Here is a 25,875-nt window from a genome sequence, read left to right as displayed (position 1 = left end):
GTCACATTACCCACAGGCTGGGTGCCCCACATTGCCCACAGGCTGGGTGTCACATTGCCCACAGGCTGGGTGTCACATTACCCACAGGCTGGGTGTCACATTGCCCACAGGCTGGGTGCCCCACATTGCCCACAGGCTGGGTGTTGATTCAGAACAGTTGTAGCAGCAGTTATGATTTGAACCCTCTCTCACTCAGCCGCCAAGATGAGCAGCGCCATGGAATGCCAAACCACGACTGTTGAAGGGTCAGTTTGGGGAGCATGCACTGGGCGATCAGCAGGCTGAGGTGTGGGCCGGCCGGGATTGTAGCCCTGCGATTGGAATCTGCTGGATCTTGTTTGTGGGGGAATGCTGGTGTGTGAGCCCTCAGCCTGTCAGACACGGTGGCTCTGCATACTGCATCGCTGCCGGCCCACAGGGTGGAGTGCTATGGTTACCCATGGGACACCGTGTCTCCGGCACCTTCACTCAGTGACTGTTGATCCTGTGACTGGACCGCGCTGCTGGAAGTGCTCCCCCGTGTTGTAGTGTCTGTCTGCAGGGAGCTGCGTGAGGCTGGAGGACGCATGGGTGATGCCGGTTGTCTTTCGGGGAAGCAGGGAATCCAGAGATGATCCAGCAGAACTGGACCCACACCTCATCCTTGGCTCAATCTGGATCTGTTTACCAATGCTGTCATAAATTTGCATTTTTAGTTTGACTACTTTAACCACGGGGAGTGTTTCACATCGATGTCATCATCATTTTCGTCAAACCAGTCCTGCTGTTTATGGACAGTTTGGCAAAGTCTTCAAATTGTGGACTGATGTGTCAGCTAATGCATTTGGGGAGGGCTAACAAGGCAAGGGAATACATTTTAAATGGTCTTTCTTCTTCTTAGGCTTCCACGCCAAAAAGGAATGAGTTTACAGGTGTTCCAATGAAGTACCTAATATTCCGGATCCTAAACTACATCCTGAAGGGTGGAAGATGCCTGTGTGTGGATTTTTTTAACCGATGCACACCAGCACCACACGGGCTTGACAGAGCTAGGTCTTGGTCCAGTGGCAAGGATTAACCAGGATGACTGGACACCAGCTCTGCTGCACGGACCTAGTGCGCACACATATCGCAGTGTGGGCTGGCCCGTGCTGCCCCCTGGGTCTTCGACTCTTCTGGGCCCCGAACTCACGCCTCTCCTGGGCCCCGATCACGTTGCTCCATGATCACTCACCACTCCTTCGCCCCAATATTAAATGGTAGCATACTGAGAAGTGTAGAGGAACAAAGGGACCTTGGAGTGCAGGTCCACAGATCGCTGCATGTAGCAGGACAGGTACATAAGGTGGTTAAGAAAGCATACGGGATACTTTCCTTTAATAGTCGAGGAATTGAATATAAGAGCAGGGAGGTTATGCTTGAACTGTATGAAACATTAAGCCACAGCTGGAGTACTGCATGCAGTTCTGGTCACCACATTACAGGAAAGATGTGATTGCACTCGAGAGGGTACAGAGGAGATTTACGAGGATGTTGCCTGGAATGGAGAATCTTAGCAATGAGGAAAGATTGGATAGGCTGGGGTTGTTTTCTTTGGAACAGAGGAGGCTGAGGGGAGACTGATTGAGGTGTATAAAATTATGAAGGGCCTAGATACAGTGGATAGAAAGGACCTATTTCCCTAGCAGAGAGGTCAATAACCAGCGGGCATAGATTTAAAGTAATTGGTAGGAGGTTTAGAGGGGATTTGAGGTGAACCTTTTTCACCCAGAGGGCAGTGGGGGCCTGGAACTCACTGCCTGAAAGGGTGGTAGAGGCAGAAGCACTCATCACATTTTAAAAAGTACTTGGCTATGCACTTGAAGTGCTTTAACCTAAAAGGCTATTGACCAAGAGCTGGAAAATAGGATTAGGCTGGATAGCTTTTTCGACTGGCGCAGATATGGGCTAAATGGCCTCCTTATGTGTCATAAATTTCAATGATTCTATGATTCACACATACATGCAAACACACACACAAACACACACACACACACAGATACACAAACACACACACAGATACACAAACACACACACAAACACAGATACACAAACACACACACAGATACACAAACACACACACACAGATACACAAACACACACAGATACACAACACACACACAAACACACACATACAGATACACAAACACACACACACACACAGATACACAAACACACACACACACAGAGATACACAAACACACACACAGATACACAAACACACAGACATACACAGATACACACAAATACACACAGACACACACAGATACACAAACACACACACAGATACACAAACACACACACAAACATACACACACACACACTCAGATACACAAACACACACACAAACACACACACAAACACACACACAGATACACAAACACATACACACAGATACACAAACACACACACAAACACATACACACAGATACACAAACACACACACAGATACACAAACACAAACAAACAAACACATACACACACACAGATACACGCACAAAGACACACACAGGCACATACACACACGAACACAGAACAATAACTTATATTTATATAGCGCCTTTAATGTAGTAAAATGTCCCAAGGCACTTCACAGGAGTATTAAATTACAAAAAATTTGACACTGAGCCACAAAAGGGGAAATTAGGGCAGATGACCAACGGCTTGGTCAAAGAGGTAGGTTTTAAGGAGCGTCTTAATGGAGGAAAGGGAGGTAAAGAGAGAGAGGTTTAGGCAGGGAATTCCAGAACTTAGGGCTAAGGCAACTGAAGGTACAGCCACCAATGGTTGAGCGATTATAATCAGGGATGGCAGAATTAGAGGAGCGCAGATATCTCGGGGCGGGGGTGGGGCTGGAGGAGGAGATTACACAGATAGGGAGGGACGAGGCCATGGAGGGCCTTCCTGAAGTCTATCACTCTCCTCCTCACTTTTCACTATACTGCCAAGTTTAGTGTTGTCAGCAAATTTTAAAATTGTGCCCTGTACACCCACGTCCAATCATTTATAAAAATCAAGAAAAGCCGTGATCCTAGAACGCACCCCGGGGGAACATCACTGTATATCTCCCTCCAGTCTGGAAAACCATTCATCACTACTCTCTGTTTCCTGTCACTTAGCCAATTTCACATCCACTGTCCTTTTTATTCCATGGGCTTCAACTTTGCTGGCAAGCCTATTATGTGGCACTTTATGAAACGCTTTTTGGAAATTCATGTACACCACGTCAACGGCATTGCCCTCATCAACCCTCTCTGTTACCTCATCAAAAAACTCAATCAAGTTAATTAAACACAGAAAAGAAAAGGACATGGGGGAGCTCTGTTAATAAAGGATGAGATCAGTGCGTTAGTGAGAAACGATATTGGCTCAGAAGATCAAGATGTTGAATCAGTTTGGGTGGAGATAAGGAATAATAAGGGGAAGCTAAAACTAGGGGACATAATCTCAGGATAAGGAACCGCCCATTTAACACTGAGATGAGGTGACCTTATTTGCGATTGACACGATGGGAGTAGTGACGCTACGAGAGATGGCAAGCTTGAGGGGCTAGCTGTGAATATGGGTTGGGGAGTTTACATGGAGGGTGAGTTAAAGAGAGGACAAGAGGGCAGTGCTCAGGAGAGAGAGCACAATGAATTGAAATGGAGGTTGAAATCACTGAGGAACGCACACACTGACACACACAGACTCACATACACACACAAACACACACTCACAGACAGACACACTCACAGACACACACATTCACAGACACACACTCACAGACACACTCAGACACAAACACACAGACACACACACACTCACATACACACACAAACACACACTCACAGACACACTCACAGACACACACATTCACAGACACACACACACAAACACACACAGACTCACATACACACACTCACAGACTCACCATCATCATCATCATCAACATCATAGGCAGTCCCTCAGAATCGAGGAAGACTTGCTTCCACTCTAAAAGTGAGTTCTCAGGTGGCTGAACAGTCCAATACGAGAGCCACCGACCCTGTTACAGGTGGGACACACATTAGTCGAGGGAAGGGGTGGGTGGGGCTGGTTTGCCGCGTGCTCCTTCCGCTGTCTGCACTTGATCTCTTCATGCTCTTTGCGTTGAGACTCGAAGAACTCAGCGCCCTCCCTGATGTACTTTCTCCAAATCGGGCGGTCCTCGGCCAGGGTCTCCCAGGTGTCAGAAGACGCACTTTACCAGGGAGGCTTTGAGGGTGTCCTTTTAACGTTTCCGCTGTCCTTCTTTGGCTTGTTTACCATGAAGGAGCTCCGCTTAAAGCATTTGCTTTGGGAGTCTCGTATCTGGCATGTGAACTATGTGGCCTGCCCAGCGAAGCTGATCAAGTGTGGTCAGTGTTTCAATGCTGGGGATGTTAGCCTGGACGAGGACACTGATGTTGGTGCGTCTGTCCTCCCAGGGGATTTGCAGGATCTTGCGGAGACATCGTTGGTGATACATCTCCAGCGACTTGAGGTGCCTTCGATACAGACTCACGTACACACACACTCACAGACTCACATACACACACAAACACTCATACACACACACTCAGACACAAAGACTCACATGCACTCACAGATACAGACTCACATACACACACAGACACAAGTACAAATACTGGTGTACATGTTATATGCCCATTGCAAAGTGCGGTGTGTTGAATTAACATTTTGCAGTGGCCAGACTGAGGTTGACTGCACTTTTAAGACGGGACGCCCGCCTGCCCGGCACCGAATTTGCACAGACCGCAGGGGCTGGGCTGTTGTGGGACGAGAGGAAGCGAGCGGGGGGTTTGGTTATAAATAACCCAGGTCTGCAGCGGCAGCACCCAGCGCCGTTTCACTTTCAATTTCTGTGAAGTGCAGGAGTTGCGGTGCAGATAGCGGGGAGGGAGAGGCAGGGGCAGGGGATGGCCGGCTCCACTGTCACTGTGTCCGAGGACAGCCTGTGGTGCACCATCTGCCTGGACCTGTTCAGCGAGCCGGCCACCCTGCCCTGCGGTCACAGCTTCTGCCAGGACTGCATCAGGAAGACCTGGGACCAGCAACAAGTGAGCCCGGGGCTGTGCAGCTGCCCAAACTGCAGGAGGACCTTCCAGCCGCGACCCTGCCTGGGCAGGAACACCGTGCTGTGTCAGATCGTGCACAGCCTGGTCCAGGCAGGTCCCGCTCCCAGGAGGGGCTCCCAGTCGCTGGCCGGGGCCGCCGACGTGCCCTGCGACTCCTGCCCCCAGCACCACAAGCTGAAGGCGGACAAGTCGTGCCTGGTGTGCCTGACCTCGTACTGCGAGGGCCACCTGCGGCCGCACCGCTTCAGCCCGGCCTTCCGCGACCACCGCCTCACCGAGCCGGTGCCCCAGCTGGCCCAGCGGCGCTGCCACAAGCACAGGAAGCCCCTCGAGTCCTACTGCCGCACCGACCGCAGCTGCCTGTGCTGGGTCTGCGCTCTCACCGAGCACGGCGGCCACCAGCTCATCACTGTGGAGGAGGAGGCGGAGAGCAGACAGGTGAGGGAGGGAGGGAGGGGAGGGAGGTAAGAGTGGATTCTGGCGGTGGGGAGGGGCTCGAGTGGTGGGGGGTGGAGGTGAGAGTGGACTCTGGGGGAGGGGAGGGGCTCGTGTGGTGGGGGGGTGGAGGTGAGAGTGGACTCTGGGGGAGGGGAGGGAAGTGGGGAGGGGCTCGAGTGGTGATGGTGGGGCGAGGTGAGAGTGGACTCTGTGGGTGGGGAAGGGCTCGAGTGTTGGGTGGGGGGGAGGGAGGTGGGGCTAGGGAGGTGAGAGTGGACTCTGGGGGAGGGGCTCGAAAGGAGGGGAGGGAGGTGGTGGTAGGGGCTCTAGGGGAGGGTAGGGAGGCAGAGGCTAGGCTCTGGTGGTGAGGAGGGAGGCGGGGGCTGGGTTCTGGCAGCGGGCAGGGGAGGGAGGTGGGTATAGGGGCTCTGGTAGTGGAGAGGGGTAGGGGATTGGAGTGGGGGGGGGATGAAATGGGAAGAGAGAAGAAGGTAGGGCTGGGAGTGGAGGGGAGGTGGGGATGGGGACTGGGAGTGGAGGGTAGGGGCTGGGCTCTGGAGGTGGGGGTAAGGGCTGGGTCCAGGGAGGGGAACAAAATATTATGTTTTGAAGGTGTGCGATCTGGTTTTGGGAGATTGGATGGAGAATTAAAATGGCAAGTGATCGGAAGCTCAAGATCACGCTTGCGGACTGAGCGGAGGGCTTCAGCAACGCACTCCCCAAATCTGCGTTTGAGAGGGAGGGCAGGTGGGGGGAGGGGTGGGGAAGGGGCAAGCAATGGCAGGTGGGGGAGGGGTGGGAATGGGCGGGGCGGGAAGGTGGGGGAGGGGTGGGAATGGGCGGGGCGGGAAGGTGGGGGAGAGGTGGGAATGGGCGGGGCAGTGGTGTGGGAATGGGCGGGGCGGTGGGGGAGGGGTGGGAATGGGTGGGACGGGAAGGTGGGGGAGGGGTGGGAATGGGCGGGGCAGTGGTGTGGGAATGGGCGGGGCGGTGGGGGAGGGGTGGGAATGGGTGGGACGGGAAGGTGGGGGAGGGGTGGGAATGGGTGGGGTGGGAAGGTGGGGGAGGGGTGGGAATGGGCGGGGCAGTGGGGTGGGAATGGGCGGGGCGGTTGGGAATGGGTGGGGCGGGAAGGTGGGGGAGGGGTGGGAATAGGCGGGGCGAGGTGGGGGAGGGGTGGGAGGGGTGTGGCAGGGGAGGGGTGGGAATGCATGGGGTGGGGGAATAGGCGGGAGGGGGTGGGGCGGGGAGGAGAGATGGGGAGGGGTGGGAATGCGTGGGGCAGGGGCGAGGAGGGGAGGTTGGAGAGGGGTGGGAATGGGTAAGGCAGGGATGTGGGGAGGGGTGGGAATGGGCGGGGCAGGGCAGTGGGTGGGAATGGGCGGGGTGGTGGGGGAGGGGTGGGAATGGGCAGGGACGAGGAGGGGAGGTGGAGGAGGGGTGGGAATGGGCGGGGCAGTGGGGGGGGAATGGGCGGGGTGGTGGGGGAGGGGTGGGAATGGGCGGGAGGGTGTGGGGAAGGGGCTGGGGAGGGGAGGTGGGGGAGGGGCGTGAAACTTGTGCACTGACTATCGCAGTAATGTTTTACTGTATTTTTGTACAGAAGTTAATCACTGAGCGGAAGATGGAATTACAGGAACACCTCCAGACCACGGCCTGTGTGATTGGACAATGGAAACAAAACATTGATTCCATCAAGGTGAGTGGCTGGTTGTTTTGTAGCACATTTTGTAAATCCTTCATCGTCATCCCAGATTTAAAGCCCTCAAACATGTAAAGCAGTCGCCACTGTGAGGGGGAGGGAAAAGGAGGGGTGTTTCACGGACCCTGTCCCGGACTTGGCACGTCCCCTGTCTTTTGCCCCTCCCCCTGCTTTGTGCCCTTTGCCCCTCCCCTCCCCCGGCCCTTTGCTCCTCCCCCGCCCTTTGCCCCTCCCCTGCCCTTTGCCCCTCCTAACTTCTGAGCTACCCCTCGGTGACCTAAACTGTTCGCCAACTGATCTGGCCCTCTCGATGAAGGTGCTGTCAAAGCCTCCCCTCATACCTCACTGAGATTCAGAGCTCAATGTGTGAGTGAGATGCTTTTCTGTCTCCTAAACCCTAAAGGATCTGGAATTCTTAATTCCCCAGTGGCCCAGGCAGTGAAGCTCGGAGGTTGGATGATGTGGAGCTTTGACCAGTGGCTGGGAGAAATGAGACACTGACTAGTGGGTAACTGACCGATCACTGGGAGTAATACTGACCAGTGGGTAACTGACCGATCACTGGGAGTAATACTGACCAGTGGGTAACTGACCGATCACTGGGAGCAACTGATACTGACCAATGGGTAACTGACCGATCGCAGAGAGTGAGTGATATTGACCAGTGGGTAATTGACCGATCACTGGGAGCGAGTAATACTGACCAGTGGGTAACTGACCGATCACTGGGAGTGAGTGATACTGACCAGTGGGTAACTGACCGAATATTGGGAGTGAACGATACTGACCAGTGGGTAACTGACTGATCACTGGGAGCGAGTGATACTGCTCAGTGGGTAACTGGGGAATGGGGGGGCTGGGAGGGAGAGGGACACTGCGCGGGGCGGGGTCGGGGGGGCAAGGAGTGACACATGGTGGATGGAGGGGGAGTGACACGGGGGGTCACTGGGCTGGGGGTGACACAGTGGGGGCGGGGGGAGTGACCAGTTGATGGGGGGTGTCTGGCTATGAGTAACGACTCTGGTCTAACGTGCCCCACTGTGGGTAACTGACTGATCACTGGGAGCGATACTGACCAGTGGGTAGCTGACCGATCACTGGGAGTGAACGATATTGGCCAGTGGGTAACTGACCGATCACTGGGAGTGAACAATACTGACCGATCACTGGGAGTGGATGATACTGACCAGTGGGTAACTGACCGATCACTGGGAGTGAATGATGCTGCCCAGTGGGTAACTGACCGATCACTGGGAGTGAACAATACTGACCGATCACTGGGAGTGGATGATACTGACCAGTGGGTAACTGACCGATCACTGGGAGTGAATGATACTGCCCAGTGGGTAACATAAGAAACAGGAGCAGGTGTAGGCCACCTGGCCCCTCGAGCCGGCTCAGCCATTCAATATCATGTACATGCCTAGCCTGCACTGCCCTTCCTCTGACTGATGAGGTGGGAGTTGGAACTGAGCACTGTTGGTGAGCGTGAAACACACACTCCGATGTCCGATCACTGGGGCCCCACACACCAGCATTCCCAACACACTGCTCGAGGGGTCCAATCAAATGTTCCATCCCCCTGCTCCACAGGAATCTTCCCAAAGAGTGAAGGATGACACTGCCAGCAAGTTCAGCGAGCTGGCCCGAGCACTGCAGAAGGCGCAGAGGGAAGTGGCGGAGTTTATCGACGGGGAGCAGCGAGCTGAGCTGAAGCAGGCCGAGGCTGCCAAGACAGAGCTGGAGCGGAAGTGGACGGAGCTGAGGCAGGAGAAGGTGCGGCTGGAAACTCTGTCCAAGACCAACGACAACATCTCCATCTCACAGGTGAGATGGGCTGAAGCCGGACAAGGGGCAGGGTGGGGGAGTGTTTGGCGATGTTATATAACTGTGTGTCAGTGAGTATGTGTGTTGCAGAGGGAGCCTGTGGGAGGAGGAAACAGTAATGTTGGGAGGTTCTGATCCTTGTGGAAATGTAAAGGATCAGCAAGGAGAACAGTCAAGCTGGATCTTGTAAAGGAGAGATTTCACGTCACTTTTATATTACCTCAGCTCCACGCACAGTGCTGCACACATGGACACAATCTCCGCATCCAGGACTTTCTATTCCAAATAAACTCTAGCCTTGAAATTCCTCCAGCAATTCTGCCCGCTCATCTCCCCTCCCTCTGAACCCTTCCCCAAATTCACAGGTACGGAGTCATTTTGAGTATTGGGGTGGGCTAGTGGGATGTTGCAGTTGCATCTTGCCTATTCCGTCTGAGTCAGAAGGTTGTGGGTTCAAGTCCCACTCTAGGTCATGATCACATTGCTGTTTGTGGGAGCTTGCTGTGCGCAAATTGGCTGCTGCGTTTCCCACATTACAACAGTGACTACACTTCAAAAAGTACTTTATTGGCTGTAAAGCTCTTTGAGACATCCGGTGGTCGTGAAAGGCGCTATATAAATCCAAGTCTTTCTTTCATTGCTGTGCAGCTGATCCTCTCCGATCGATTGCCGCCTGGATACGAGATTGTGGGGTCCACAAGGCAAGCACCCCTGGAGAGACCGGCAGCCTGCAAACCCCGCCTGCAGAATGGCATCACAATGGTGGGGGTGTCATAGACACACCCACACACCCGGGGGAGCCTGCAAGCCCCGCCTCCAGAATGGCATCACAATGGGGGGGGGAGGGGGTCATAGACACACCCATACACCCAGGGGAGCCTGCAAGCCCCGCCTCCAGAATGGCATCATAATGGGGGGTGTCAGAGACACACCTACACACCTGGGAGAGCCTGAAAGCCCCGCCTCTAGACTGACATCACAATGGGAGGGGAGGGGGGATAAGAATGACCCGCACCTCCTTTGTCAGAATTTCTGATTAATGGGGCAAACAGCCTTCCTTTCTGCTCCAACCTGCTGAAATTACCCCCACCCCCAAAACCCCGCAATTTCAGGGCTTCCAACTCTGGGAGTTCATGCCGATACTGCAGGTTCCAAAAGGACCCAGAGGCGAGAGCAGTTAAAGAAACCAAACACAATGGCAGACCACTCTTACGAGACAGGAAATGGGTGCTTAGAGGGGAAGTTAGATCAAGTTGGTGGTGAGGTTAAAGATAACATCAAATTAATAATTTCCAGAGAAATTATATGAAGATACTAACACAAATATAAAACGAAAGAACTGGCCTTTCACAATCACAGGATGTCTCGAAGCGCTTTACCGCCAACAGTCACTGGTGTAATGTGGGAAACGCGGCAGTCAATTTACGCATCGCAAGATCCCACAGATGACATTGTGATAGAGATGTTTGTTGATGTACAGCCACCTAAGAACTCATGCTAAGAGTGGAAGCCGGTCTTCCTCGATTCTGAAGGACTGCCTGTGATGATGATGGATAAATGTTGGCCCAGAACACCGGGGAACACTCCCCTGCTCTTCTGCGAAATAGTGCCATGGGTTCTTTTCCATCCACCTGACGGGGCCTCAGTTTAATGTCTTAGCTGAAAGACAGCCCCTCCGACAGTGCAGCGCTTCCTCAGTACTGCCCCTCCAACAGTGCAGCATTCCCTCAGTACTGCCCCTCCGACAGTGCAGCGCTTCCTCAGTACTGCCCCTCCGACAGTGCAGCACTCTCTCAGTACTGCCCCTCCGATAGTGCAGCACTCCCTCAGTATTGCACCTCCGATAGTGTAGCACTCTCTCAGTACTGCCCCTCCGATAGTGCAGCTCTCCCTCAGTACTGCCCCTCCGATAGTGCAGCACTCCCTCAGTACTGCCCCTCCGATAGTGTAGCACTCCCTCAGTACTGCCCCTCCGACAGTGCAGCGCTTCCTCAGTACTGCCCCTCCGACAGTGCAGCACTCTCTCAGTACTGCCCCTCCGACAGTGCAGCGTTTCCTCAGTACAGCCCCTCCGACAGTGCAGCACTCCCTCAGTATTGCTCCTCCGATAGTGTAGCACTCCCTCAGTACTGCCCCTCCGACAGTGCAGCACTCTCTCAGTACTGCCCCTCCGATAGTGTAGCACTCCCTCAGTACTGCCCCTCCGACAATGCAGCGCTCCCTCAGTACTGCCCCTCCGATAGTGCAGCACTCCCTCAGTACTGCCCCTCCGACAGTGCAGCGCTCCCTCAGTACTGCCCCTCCGACAGTGCAGCATTCCCTCAGTACTGCCCCTCCGACAGTGCAGCGCTCCCTCAGTACTGCCCCTCCGATAGTGCAGCACTCCCTCAGTACTGCCCCTCCGACAGTGCAGGGCTCCCTCAGTACTACCCCTCCGACAGTGCAGCACTCGCTCACTACTCCCCCTCCGACAGTCCCTCAGTACTGCCCGTCCGACAGTACAACGCTCCCTCAGTACTGCCCCTCCGACAGTACAGCGCTCCCTCAGTACTGCCCCTCTGACAGCACAGCACTACCTCAGTACTGCCCCTCCGACAGTGCAGCACTCCCTCAGTACTGCCCCTCTGACAGTACAACGCTCCCTCAGTACTGCCCCTCTGACAGCACAGCGCTCTCTCAATACTGCCCCAGTGACAGTCCCTCAGTACTGCCCCTGACAGCACAGCACTCCCTCAGTACTGCCCCTCCGACAGTGCAGCACTCCCTCAGTACTGCCCCTCCAACAGTACAACGCTCCCTCAGTACTGCCCCTCCGACAGTACAGCGCTCCCTCAGTACTGCCCCTCCGACAGTACAACGCTCCCTCAGTACTGCCCCTCTGACAGCACAGCGCTCTCTCAATACTGCCCCAGTGACAGTGCAGCGCTCTCTCAATACTGCCCCAGTGACAGTACAGCGCTCCCTCAGTACTGCCCCTCTGACAGCACAACGCTCCCTCAGCACTGCCCCTCTGACAGCACAGCGCTCTCTCAATACTGCCCCAGTGACAGTGCAGCACTCCCTCAATACTGCCCCAGTGACAGTGCAGCGCTCCCTCAGCACTGCCCCTCTGACAGCACAGCGCTCTCTCAGTACTGCCCCTCTGACAGCACAGCGCTCCCTCAGCACTGCCCCAGTGACAGTGCAGCGCTCCCTTAGCACTGCCCCTCTGACAGCACAGCGCTCCCTCAGCACTGCCCCAGTGACAGTGCAGCGCTCTCTCAGCACTGCACTGGGAGTTTCTGCCTTGCGTCTCCCAAGGCTCTGGAGTGAGGCTCAAACCTACGCCCCTCCGACACTGCAGCACTCAGAGTGCTGCCCACTAAGCCACGGCTGACACCTACATTAAATTGTAGTTTGAGTAATTTTGGCAGCTTGGGGCTCATGTTATTTGGGACGACCGTGGCAAGCACCATTTAATTATCTGTGCAAGTAACATTAGCACAGAACGCTGAATCTAGCGACATTTTGACATTTCCTACTTGGCTGTCATTCTCAGGAATATCTGACATTTATGGAAATTGGAGAGAATCCCACCTCACCACCTTTAACAATAAGCCTGGACACAAAACTTGGCAAGGTCGAGAAAGCTGTGGCAAGACTCTCTGCTCTTATCAAAGAGCATTTCCAATCTGCGTGGATGAAGAATCTGGAGAATACGATCTCCGCAGGTCAGTCAGTGGGCACGTTCTCTTCATAAATAAGGCACGTTGTCCAAATTGCTGAGGGCTGATTTAATCCTTGTATAAATATTAATCAGCTCTCCACAACTGCTGCTTGTAAGTGGATTGGTGGGAATGAAAACTCTTGTATTTTGTAACCAAATGTAATACCTGTATATCCAAGATTGCTGATGATACAAAGCTAGGTGGGAATGTAAGTTGTGAGGAGGATGCAAAGAGACTTCAAGGGGCTATGAACAGGCTAAGTGAGTGGGCAAGAGCAGGGCAAATGGAAAATGTGAAGTTGTCCACTTTGGTAGGAAAAATAGAAAAGCCGAGTATGTTTTATAAATGGTGAGAGATTGGGAAATGTTGGTGTTCAGAGGGACCTGGGTGTCCTTGTACACCAATCACTGAAAGTTAACATGCAGGGATAGCAAGCAATTAAGCAAATGGTATGTTGGCCTTTATTACAAGAGGATTTGATGTAAGAGTAAAGACGTCTTACTGTAATTATATAGGGCCCTGGTGAGACCGCACCTGGAGTATTGTGCACAGTTTTGGTCTCCTTACCTAAAGTGCAACGAAGGTTCACCAGACTGAATCCTGGGATGGGGGGATTGTCCCATGAGGAGAGATTAGGAGTCGTTTAGAAGAATGAGAGGTAATCTCATTGAAACATACAAAATTCTTACAGGGCTTGACAGGATAGATGCAGGGAGGATGTTTCCCCTGGGGAGTAAGGGGACGGGGCGAGGGGGCATGTTAGGAAACTTGTAAAATAAAATAAAGAACACTTTACCTCACTGAGTGCAAAACCTGGCTAACATCAGATTGGTAGAAGGCACTAAAAACATCCCAAAAATAGATAATCAAGGGACATTAAAAAGGGGGAAACTTAAAAAATCACTATCACTAAAGCAGAAGTACTCAGTAAAATAATGGGACTAAAGGCGGAAAGTCCCCTGGACCCTTTGGCTTGCATCCTCGGGGCTTAAAAGAAGTGGCTGCAGAGATAGTGGATGCATTGGTTGTAATTTACCAAAATTCCCTGGATTCTGGGGAGGTCCCAGCGGATTGTAAAAATGCAAATGTAACACCCCAGGGAGACAAAAAGTAGGAAACTATAGACAGTTAGCCTAACATCTGTAGTTGGGAAAATGCTGGAGTCCATTATTAAGGGAGCAGTAGTGGGACATTTGGAGAGGCATAATACAGTCAGGCAGAGTCAGCATGGTTTTATGAAAGGAAATCATGATTGACAAATTTGCTGGAGTTCTTTGAGGATGTAATGAGCAGGGTGGATAAGGGGGAACTAGTAGATGTGGTGTATTTGGACTTCCAGAAGGCATTCTATAAGGTGTCACATAAAAAGGTTACTGCACAAGATAAGAGCTCACGGGGTTCGGGGTAATATATTAGCATGGAGAGAGGATTGGCTAACTAACAGGAAACAGAGAGTCGGGATAAATGAATAATTTTCAAAACTGTAACTAGTGTGGTGCCGCAGGGATCAGTGCTGGGGCCTCAACTATTTACAATTTGTATAAATGATTTGGATGAAATGACCGAGTATAATATAGCCAAATTTGCTACTGATACAAAGATGGGTGGGAAAGCTAGTTGTAAAGCGGACAAATAGAATCTGCAATGAGATATAGACGGACTAAGTGAGTGGGCAAAAATTTGGCAGATGGAGTATAATGTGGGAAAATGTGAGGTTATCCACTTTGGTAGGAGGAATAAAAAAGCAAATTATCATTTAAATGGAGAAAAATTGCAAAGTGCTACAGTACAGAGGGACCTGGGGGTCCTTGTGCATGAAACACAAAAAGTTAGTGTGCAGGTACAGCAAGTAATCAGGAAGGCCAATGCAATGTTGGCCTTTATTGCAAGGGGGATAGAGTATAAAAGCAGAGAAGTCCTGCTACAACTGTACAGGGTATTGGTGAGGCCACACCTGGAGTACTGCGTACAGTTGTGGTCTCCGTATTTACAAAAGGATATACTTGCATTGGAGGCAATTCAGAGAAGGTTCACTAGGTTGATTCCGGAGATGAGGGGATTGACATGAAGAAAGGTTGAACAGGTTGGGCCGATTCACATAGAAATTTAGAAGAATGAGAGGTGATCTTATTGAAACATATAAAATACTGAAGGGGCTCGACAAGCTAAAAACAAAGTGCTTCACAAAACTGTTGAATGAAGGAATGTGTCATAAGTTTCCAGAGATAATCTGCGAGGATATTTCCCCTCGTGGGGGAATCTAGAACTAGGGGGCATAGTCTCAGAATAAGGGGTCGCCCATTTAGAACTGAGATGGAGGAATTTATTTCCTGAGGGTTGTAAATCTGTGGAATTCTCTGCCCCAGAGAGCTGTGGAGGCTGTGTCATTGAATATATTTAAGGCGGAGATAAACAGATTTTTGAGCGATAAGGGAGTCGAAGGTTATGGGGAGCGGGCTGGGAAGTGGAGCTGAGTCCATGATCAGATCAGTCATGATCTTATTGAATGGCGGAGCAGGCTCGAGGAGCCGAATGGCCAACTCCTGCTCCTATTTCTTATGTTCTTATGTTCAAATGGTTTTCTCTGAGCAGCTGATTATTACAGAATTGTGTAAACTTCCCCCAATGAATTCCTGATGATATCCATTTATCTTCTGATGTGTTGACAGATGAAGAAGAGACACGTTCACAGCCCTCCGTCAGTGCAGTTCCGCAAGAACAGCCAGTGCTCCCCGAAACAAGGACTAGGGAGGACCTCCTGCAGTGTGAGCAACATTCGGCCGTTTCCATAAGGGCTCGCCTAATTGGTGCCGTACGGGGGAGAGGGGGAGGGGTATGGGAATGTACGATCTGTCGCTCCAGGGACCATGGAGTCTGCTGGGGCCATGGAAATAACATCTGTGGGAAGCTCCGGCTGGGGGCACTAATGGCGATCAAGGCATCTCTGGTCCTACCGATACTAACTGCTCCCTGAATCTACCATGTGCACATGGGGGGGGTGGAGCTGCAGAGATAGTGGATGCATTGGTTGTAATCTACCAAAATTCCCAGGATTTTGGGGCAGGCCCAGCAGATTGGAAAACCACAAATGTAATGCCCCTATTTAAAAAAGGAGGCAGACAAAAAGCAGGAAACTATAGACCAGTTAATCTAACGTCTGTCGGGAAAATGCTGGAGTCCATTATTAAGGAAGCAGTAGTGGGACATTTGGAAAAGCATAATTCAATCCAGCAGAGTCAGCATGGTTTTATGAAAGGGAAATCATGTTTGACAAATCTGCTGGAGTTTTTTGAGGATGTAACGAGCAGGATGGATAAGGGGGAACCAGTGGATGTGGTGTATTTGGATTTTCAGAAGACATTTGACAAGGTGCCACATAAAAGGTTACTGCACAAGATAAAGGTTCACAGGGTTAGAGTAATATATTAGCACGGAGAGAGGATTGGCTAACTAACAGAAAACAGAGAGTCAGGGTAAACAGTAACTAGTGGGGCGCTGGGGCCTCAACTGTTTACAATCTATATTAATGACTTGGATGAAGGGACTGAGTGTAATGTAGCCAAGTTTGCTGATGATACAAAGATGGATGGGAAAGCAAATTGTGAGGAGGACACAAAAAATCTGCAAAAGGATATAGACAGGCTAAGCGAGTGGGCAAAAATTTGGCAGATGGATTATAATTTGGGAAAATGTGAGGTTATCCACTTTGGCAGAAAAAATAGAAAAGCAAATTATAATTTAAATGGAGAAAAATTGTGAAGTGTTGCAGTACAGAGGGATCTGGGGATCCTTGTGCATGAAACACAAAAAGCTAGTATGCAGGTACAGCAAGTAATCAGGAAGGCAAATGGAATGTTGGCCTTTATTGCAAGGGGGATAGAGTATAAAAGCAGAGAAGTCCTGCCACAACTGTACAGGGTATTGGTGAGGCCACACCTGGAGTACTGCGTACAGTTTTGGTCTCCGTATTTAAGGAAGGATATACTTGCATTGGAGGCTGTTCAGAGAAGGTTCACTCGGTTGATTCTGGAGATGAGGGGGTTGACTTATGAAGGTAGGTTGGGCTTCTACTCTTTGAATGTCAGAAGAATGAGAGGTGATCTTCTTGAAACATATAAGATAATGAGGGGGCTCGACAAGATGGATGTAGAGAGGATATTTCCACTCATAGGGGAAACTAAAACTAGTGGACATAGTCTCAGAATAAGGGGCCGCCCATTTAAAACTGAGATGAGGAAGAATTTCTTCTCTGATAGTTGTAAATCTGTGGAATTCTCTGCTCCAGAGAGCTGTAGAGGCTAACTGGGTCATTGAATATATTTAAGGAGGAGATAGATTTTTGAGCGATAAGGGAATAAAGGGTTATGGGGAGAGGGCAGGGAAGTGGAGCTGAGTCCATGATCAGATCAGTCATGATCTTATTAAATGGCGGAGCAGGCTTGAGGGGCCAAATGGCCTACTCCTGCTCCTATTTCTTATGTTCTTATGTTCAAATGGTTTTCTCTGAGCAGCTGATTATTACAGAATTGTGTAAACTTCCCCCAATAGCCATTTATCTTGTGATGTGTTGAGAGATGAAGAAGAAACACGTTCACAGCACCCAGTGCAGTTCCGCAAGAACAGCCAGTGCTCCCCGAAACAAGGACTAGGGAGGACCTCCTGCAGTGTGAGCAACATTCGGCCGTTTCCATAAGGGCTCGCCTAATTGGTGCCGTACGGGGGAGAGGGGGAGGGGTATGGGAATGTACGATCTGTCGCTCCAGGGACCATGGAGTCTGCTGGGGCCATGGAAATAACATCTGTGGGAAGCTCCGGCTGGGGGCACTAATGGTGATCAAAGCATCTCTGGTCCTACCGATACTTACTGCTCCCTGAATCTACCATGTGCACATGGGGGGGGCAGTGTGTGTGTGGGGAGGGGGGGGGCAGTGTGTGTGTGGGGAGGGGGGGTCAGTGTGTGTGTGTGTGGGGAGGGGGTGTCAGTGTGTGTGTGTGTGGGGAGGGGGTGTCAGTGTGTGTGGGGAGGGGGGCAGTGTGTGGGGAGGGGGACAGTGTGTGGGGAGGGGGGTAGTGTGTGGGGAGGGGGGCAGTGGGTGTGTGGGGAGGGGGGCAGTGTGTGGGGAGGGGGGCAGTGTGTGGGGAGGGGGGGGCAGTGTGTGGGGAGGAGGGGGGCAGTGTGTGGGGAGGGGGGGCAGTGTGTGTGTGGGGAGGGGGGGCAGTGGGTGTGTGGGGAGGGGGGCAGTGTGTGTGTGGGGAGTGGGGGCAGTGTGTGTGGTGGGAGGGGGGGCAGTGTGTGGGGAGGGGGGCAGTGTGTGGGGAGGGGGGCAGTGTGTGTGGGAGGAGAGGGGCAGTGTGTGTGTGGGGAGGGGGGGAGCAGTGTGTGTGTGGGGAGGGGGGTGCAGTGTGTGTGGGGGGAGGGGGGCAGTGTGTGTGTGGGGGGGAGGGGGGCAGTGTGTGGGGAGGGGGACAGTGTGTGGGGAGGGGGGGCAGTGTGTGTGTGGGGAGGGGGTGTCAGTGTGTGTGGGGAGGGGGGGCAGTGTGTGGGGAGGGGGGGGTCAGTGTGTGTGTGGGGAGGGGGGTCAGTGTGTGTGTGGGGAGGGGGGGCAGTGTGTGTGTGGGGAGGGGGGGCAGTGTGTGTGTGGGGAGGGGATGTCAGTGTGTGTGGGGAGAGGGTTCAGTTTGTGGGGAGGGGGGCAGTGTGTGGGGAGAAGGGGGCAGTGTGTGGGGAGAGGGAGGCAGTGTGTGGGGAGAGGGGGGCAGTGTGTGGGGTGAGGGGGTTCAGTGTGTGTGGGGAGGGGGGAAGTGTATGTGTGGGGAGGGGGTTCAGTGTGTGTGGGGAGGGGGGCAGTGTGTGTGTGGGGAGGGGGGGCAGTGTATGCGGGGAGTGGGGGGGGGTCAAAAATTAAAATGCCGCAACCCGCAGTGTTTGCCACCGCACCCCGCCCCCCCCGGCAATTTTAACACTTGGGTGTCCGGGGCTGCTGTGACCATCTCAGGCCGGCAGGGGGAGGGGAGGGCCTCATAAAGGTTTAAATGTGTGGGCCCGATAACACACTTTGGAGCTTGGCGCTATTCTAACGTTAATACATGAATCAGTGCCTTGCCGGTGCTGTCTGTGAGGCCACCTGGCCAAGAGGCCCGTGTTGGATGGGTTTTAAAACATGGTTGGGTGCTTCCCCTGGCTCAGCGAGGTAACTGTGGACCTTCTCCGCCCCAGGCCCTCACACCACCACGCCTGGCTAGTTCTGGCAGCCCCCTCATTATCACCCTGCTGGGCACCGTGTCCTTGGAGAGAAAGAAAGGCTTGCATTCATGTAGCTACAGGAGATCCCTAATCCCCGGAACTCCCTCCCTAAACCTCTCTGCCTCGTTACGTCTCGCTCCTCATTTAAGACGCTCCTTAAAACCCGTCTCTTTCACCTGCCCTAATATCTCCTTATGTGTCAAAATTGAATAGATAATTGCTCCTGTGAGGCCCCTCCTCGGACATTCTATGATGTTAAAGGCGATATGTAAATGAAAGTTGTTGTTAGTATATCACTGTAGGCGGTCCCTTGAGACGAGGATGACTTGCTTCCACACCAAAAAGGTGTTCCAATGAAGGACCTAATATTCCTGATCCCGAACTACATCCTGAAGGGTGGAAGATGCCTGTGCGTGGATTTTTTGAACGTGGGGTGACCGTTGCACACCAGCCACCACACGGGCTTGACAGAGCTTGGTCTTGGTCCAGTGGCAAGGGTTAACCAAGATGACTGGAGACCAGCTCTGCTGCACGGACCTAGTGTGTGCACACACATATCGCACAGTGTGGGCTGGGCCCGTGTTAGTATATGGGCCCCGGACTGCAGCCTGTGTCTCAGAACCCCAGCAGCCCTGACGTGTTGTATCTCCCGCAGATTGCTGCCGGATGACGTTGGACCCCAGCACATTGCAGAGGGAGCTGTACCTGAGCGACGGGAACCAGTGCGTGACCAACATCTACCCCAAGTCCCAGGACTACGAGCCATGCCGCGAAAGGTTTGACCTGTGCTCCCAGGTGCTGTGCCGGGAAAGTCTGAGCGCGGGACAGTTTTACTGGGAAGTGGAGCTGAACGACGGGGACGCCATGGTGGGGATCACTCACGAGCAGATCCAAAGGAAGGGATCGGACAATTCCTGCATTCTCGGCCGCAACAGTTTCTCCTGGTGTGTCGAGTTCTGGTACAATAACGTGTCTGCCTGGCACAACAACAAGGAGACTCGGCTGCAGGTGGGGAGGTACGGGCGGATCGGCCTGTGTCTGAACTGCCCAGCCGGCACACTGTCCTTTTATGGTGTCACCGACCAGGTCACCCTCATACACCAATTCCAATCGGCCTTCACCGAACCCGTGCACCCGGCCTTTTGGATCTACTGTGACACGACTCTCAACATCTGCCACTTCACCTAACTCCTGTCCCAAAACACTTCACCGACAACAACATACTTTTGGAGCGTAGTCGCTGTTGTAATGTGGGAAACGCAGCAGCCAATTTGCGCACAGCAAGCTCCCACAAACAGCAATGTGGTAATGATCAGATAATCTGTTTTTTTTTTGTGATTTTGATTGAGGGATAAATATTGGGCCCAGGACACTGGGGAGAACTCTTTTTGGAAATAGAGGCCACGGAATCTTTTACATTCACCCGAGAGAGCAGGTGGGGCCTCGGTTTAATTGGGTTCTCATCCGAAAGACGGCACCTCCGACAGTGCAGCACTCCCTCAGTACTGCACAGGGAGTGTCAGCCTGGATTATGTGCTCAAGTCTCTGGTTGAACCCGCAACCTATCTCACTCGGCTAACTGAGCAATGGCTGACGCCAAATGCCCAGTGGCACCTCGCAAGTAAATAGAGGAGCTGTTGATTGCGGAACTCGTCGCATTAGTTGGAGAGAGGGACACAAACATGGGACCTCCCGCCCTGTACACCCCTCTCCCAGGGGTCTGCCCCCCCCCCCCTGTACACCCCTCTCCCAGGGGTCTTCCCCCCCTGTACACCCCTCTCCCGGGGATCTGACCCCCCCATACTGCCCTTTCCCGGGGCTGGGCCCCCGTACACACCTCTCCCAGGGGTCTACCCCCCACTGTACACCCCTCTCCCAGGGATCTGACCCCCCCATACTGCCCTTTCCCGGGGCTGGGCCCCCGTACACACCTCTCCCAGGGGTCTGCCCCACCCTGTACACCCCTCTCCCGGGGATCTGACCCCCCCATACTGCACTTTCCCAGGGCTGGGCCCCCGTACACACCTCTCCCAGGGGTCTGCCCCCCCCTGTACACCCCTCTCCCGGGGATCTGACCCCCCCATACTGCCCTTTCCCGGGGCTGGGCCCCCGTACACCCCTCTCCCAGGGGTCTGCGCCCCCTGTACACCGCTCTCCCGGGGGTCTGCCCCCCCCTGTACACCGCTCTCCTGGGGGTCTGTCCTGCCTGTACACTGCTCTCCCGGGGGTCTGCCCCCCCTGTACACTGCTCTCCCAGGGGTCTGCCCCCCCCTGTACACCCCTCTCCCAGGGCTGGGCCCCCGTACTCCCCTTTCCCGGGGGTATGACCCCACGTACACCCCTCTCCCAGGGGATCTGGCCCCCCGTACACCCCTCTCCCAGGGCTGTTCCCCACTCCCGGTGCTGCACCCCACTCCTGTAACTCCCCCCCCCCCCCACCCCGCTGACTCGCCCCCCCCCCCCCTTTTCCTGTGTGTGTTTCTCACCGCAGTGAGGGTCCGGGAATCTCTCTGTATTCCGGGAAATCACGTTAGATTGTCACTGCTTTCACTTTCACCTGATCTCTGGCTCCCTCTGCTGGTCGGAGCCCGGAGCAGAACTGAGTTTACTTTTACATTTTATTTTGGGACGAGGGCGTCCCCTCGTCGCTCTGTGACCTCCTCCTGTTCCTGTGAAGTGGATTGGGTTACCTATAGTCATGCAATAGAAAGGCTAGGTGGGCTGGAGCGGATGGTGGAAGACTACAGCATTTTTTTGCCTCATTTTTCTGCTAATAACTATAATTTCAAACTGCTCCAAGAAAACATGACTTGACCAATTTTTAATGACCCATAATGCTTTGCAATAGTCAAGTGACTTTTTTAAAGTCACTTTTGAGTGATCTCACAGCTGCGAAGAGACATTTTTCACAGGCAGTAAGAAATGTCCTTGAACGGACTGTGAAGAAAGCTGCAACTATGGCCATAAAGAAATGAGAAGATCTATTCATGGGAAGGATTCGTTTAAGAATATTTCTTTGTTTTAAACTTAGCAATTGTGTACACATGTTGGGCAGACATCCAGAAAAATAGTATAAAATGTCTGTAAAACGTGCGGTGGGGGTGCGGGGAGCAGTCAGGAGAACTGGCAACCTGGTTAGTTGCCAAGAGAATCCGGGGGGCGGGGGTTAAGTCCCACAATCGCTGACCATGCTCTGGTGTGAGTATCTTTGTTGCTTTTAATCACCTCGGGGATAGGCGATTTTAACCGTTCTAAGGGATTTAACGCGATCGGTTCGTGCAAGCTAATAATTAAGAAATTATTGTGCAATTTATGCTATCGTAAATTGCTTGTATTTTCTTTGATTATTTTAAATAAAGGTAAACCCTGGAGAAGGGTGAGAAAAGGAAACATTCTGTGTCTTCATTGTTTTGTCTCACAAGTTCCAACTCCGAAAGTGTAAATAAGTCTCGACTCTGTTGAGTGAAAAGAACACGACAACATTTTACAGGATTAAAAACCTGTTCTAATAAAAGATAAGTCTTACAATGGGGAAATATCTATTGGAATATGATACACTGTCCTTGCAGTACAATTTCAGAAACCTTAAAAAGAAGGGATTGGGAGTCAGGCAAAGTTAGCAACGGGCAAAGTGCCTATTTTTTTTTATTCGAATCCAATCGTTCCAATCGTTACAATTCTTTGTCAAACGCCAGAGGTCACCCTATTTGAACGCTAGATGAGGGACAGCTGGAAGAACTGTCAGTCCCCTGCAATGTACAGGGAGTGGTGGGGGTTCGCACATCCATGCTGTAGAACTTAAAAGGTTCTTGGACAACACACTAATTAGGCAGCAGCCAGTATGTTCGAGCAATAGATCAAGATTTATTAAGCTTACAGCGTAATGTACTTAACAGCAGCCGAGGTTTATCGAGATGTCCTGGGAGTCTTTTGCCTGGAACTTCTCGGACACGAGGAGATGTTATCTTTGGTCTGTTTGTTCTTTCCGTAGTCCCTGTGTAAAATTATTGCTTGAATATCGAAGTTTTAACCTATTTCTTATCAAAGGTTTGCTTGACCAGTGTCCATATATGGTTTTCAAGAAAATCACCCTTTTTAATTGGTTGTAATGCTCAAAAATCCCATGTCACTCACACTAAAGGTATCATCCTGGCCACGCCTGTCCCCAGCACATTGGAAGTTATCTAATCTCTCTTGTTCCTAGTTCCAAGCTGTACCAAGGGGCCTCTTTCAAACGGTCTCATTTTACTGCTTTATATTAACTATCCCTCGCGGCGTTTTCCTGCTTGTTTGCCTGAGTTCGGTCAAAAGCTGTTTTGACTGCCTTTGAACAGTCTCCACCATTCCCATTTCTGCAGAAAGAATCATGGGTAAGATTAGCTGGTCAATGGCTACTATTGAATCTGCACATATGATTCCTATCTACTACGAATCTCTAATTCTCTAATATCAGTCCTTCTTACAAGTCCCCACCTCAAGGATGAAATGTTTTAAACATTGACTCCTTGACTACCTTAATCTACCTTCTGATAAACATTGCTGTAAATCTAAATTATGAATAGTCTTAGCACGCCTAGTAACTTTACGGATTACACTACGCTGAGAGCATATAATCAATACAATAAATGTTAATGTCATCTGGAGAGGTAAGATTGTCATAGAAATCATTCTGTACAATGGGTGCTGTCCCGTGTTATATGTAGTTACCCACCAACTACTGCTCCCTCGAGCCATACTCTCTCTGTTCTATCATTGCTTTGTTGCATCTGAACCAAATATATTGTGAAGTTGAAGTTCTCGCTACAATGGCTTTTAAGATTTCGGGATAAGGGTGGAATTGAATGTCCAAAGTTAACTGAATGTCCGCTTTCAGGGCCTGTGCTTGGATTGAAAAGTTCACTCCTAGTTTGGTAATGTTGTGAATCATTACAGGTAGGAGAGTTTTGCTGCCCATTCGGGCCAATTCAGTGTATCCAAGCACTGTCCCAAATATGGGATCCCCAAACATCTCATTGAACCCAAAACTTGGGTTTACAAACTTTCCTTTTCCCAAGCGAAACTCGGGGGTTACTGTATAGACACTACTTTAATCCCTTTGCCTTCTCTGGCCCATATATTCAAAGTCCCATCAGTCATACTTTCGTGCTCTCAAACAACAAGGGTGTGTTTATAATTACTCTGCGATTGTGGGAGGGGAACAATGAACTCCATTTGAACATGTGTCCAGGCCCATCAGGGCCCGGCTAACTTCAAAGGAGTAATGACCTCCTACCGCGTGGGAGTGAAATAGGGACAAGAGTTTGTCTGCCAGGTGTGGGGTAATACAGACAATTGGACACCTATCTGGGGCATGTTGGTGCATAAGTAGTGGTTGTGTACCTTGCGTGGTAAGAAGGGTTTTGGAGGCCCATGCGGTGGGCGCCGGTAAGGGTTCACCTTGTTCATGCCAATTGATGACCATCTGATGGGGGCTATCCTCTGTCTGAAGGGAGGCCAGATCGAGAGCTGAGCTAACCATGGCAACTGGGACTTCCACCTCAATTTGTAAAGGGAGGGGGTCGCCTGTCCGGACTGCTTCTCCAGCTGCTACATGTGCCGCATTGTTCCCGAGGGTGTGAGCGCACTGGTCTCTCTTGTGGGCAGTAACCTTGCCAATGTGACCGGGCATTTGGCATGCCTTCAGAGCCTGCCACAGGAGATGTAGCCACGGCCCATGAGTTAAGGGCTTACCGTCTGACGGGAAGCAGGAATTCTTTTGGTAGAGGGGAAGGGACAGCATGAAATTGATGACATAGGCACTGTCAGACCAAATGTTTGCCGGGTAGTCAGAGGTTTCTTGAATGGCGATGAAGAGGGCTAAAAGCTCGGCATTTTGGTTTGAATGTTTGTTACTTTTAAACTTGAGAGTCTTTTCAGGGAGGACCATAGCAGGCGTTCAGCTTGGATGATGTGGAATCGGTATGGGTGGAACTGCGGAATACCAAAGGGCAAAAAACGCTAGTGGGAGTTGTGTACAGACCACCAAACAGTAGTAGTGAGGTTGGGGACAGCATCAAACAAAAGATTAGGGATGCGTGCAATAAAGGTACAACAGTTATCATGGGCGACTTTAATCTACATATAGATTGGGCTAACCAAACTGGTAGCAATACGATGGAGGAGGATTTCCTGGAATGTATTAGGGTTGGTTTTCTTGACCATAATGTCGAGGAACCAACTAGAGGGCTGGCCATCCTAGACTGGGTGATATATAATGAGAAAGGACTAATTAGCAATCTTGTTGTGCGAGGCCCCTTGGGGAAGAGTGACCATAATATGGTAGAAATCCTTGTTAAGATAGAGAGTGAGACAGTTAATTCAGAGACTCGGGTCCTGAACTTAAGGAAAGGTAACTTCAATGGTATGAGATGTGAATTGGCTAGAATAGACTGGCAAATGATACTTAGAGGGTTGACGGTGGATAGGCAATGGCAGACATTTAAAGATCACATGGATGAACTCCAACAATTGTACATCCCTGTCTGGAGTAAAAATAAAATGGGGAAGGTGGCTCAACCGTGGCTAACAAGGGAAATTAAGGATAGTGTTAAATCCAAGGAAGAGGCATATAAATTGGCCAGAAAAAGCAGCAAACCTGAGGACTGGAAGAAATTTAGAATTCAGCAGAGGAGGACAAAGGGTTTAATTCGGAGGGGGAAAATAGAGTACAAGAGGAAGCTTGCTGAGAACATAAAAACTGACTGCAAAAGCTTCTATAGATATTTGAAGAGAAAAAGATTAGTGAAGACAAATGTAGGTCCCTTGCAGTTGGATTCAGGTGAATTTATAATGGGGAACAAA

The 25,875-nt window shown here is 51.5% G+C and overlaps 1 protein-coding gene across 1 annotated transcript; it reads left to right on the top strand.

The window, feature by feature from the left end:
* Window positions 1–4,908: 4,908 nt before the first annotated feature.
* LOC139272554 (tripartite motif-containing protein 16-like) lies at window positions 4,909–22,103 on the top strand. The gene is made up of 6 exons (XM_070888612.1): window positions 4,909–5,555; window positions 7,159–7,254; window positions 8,851–9,084; window positions 12,623–12,794; window positions 15,461–15,556; window positions 19,691–22,103. Exons 1-6 carry the CDS (start codon window positions 4,959–4,961, stop codon window positions 20,221–20,223), a joined length of 1,728 nt encoding a protein of 575 aa, XP_070744713.1. The 5' UTR covers window positions 4,909–4,958; the 3' UTR covers window positions 20,224–22,103.
* Window positions 22,104–25,875: the final 3,772 nt, after the last annotated feature.

The sequence above is a fragment of the Pristiophorus japonicus genome, chromosome 9 (assembly GCF_044704955.1).
Source record: "Pristiophorus japonicus isolate sPriJap1 chromosome 9, sPriJap1.hap1, whole genome shotgun sequence".
NCBI lineage: Eukaryota > Metazoa > Chordata > Chondrichthyes > Pristiophoridae > Pristiophorus > Pristiophorus japonicus.
The sequence above is the reverse complement of the archived record's forward strand: the minus strand, read 5'-3'. Positions and strand labels throughout refer to the sequence as shown.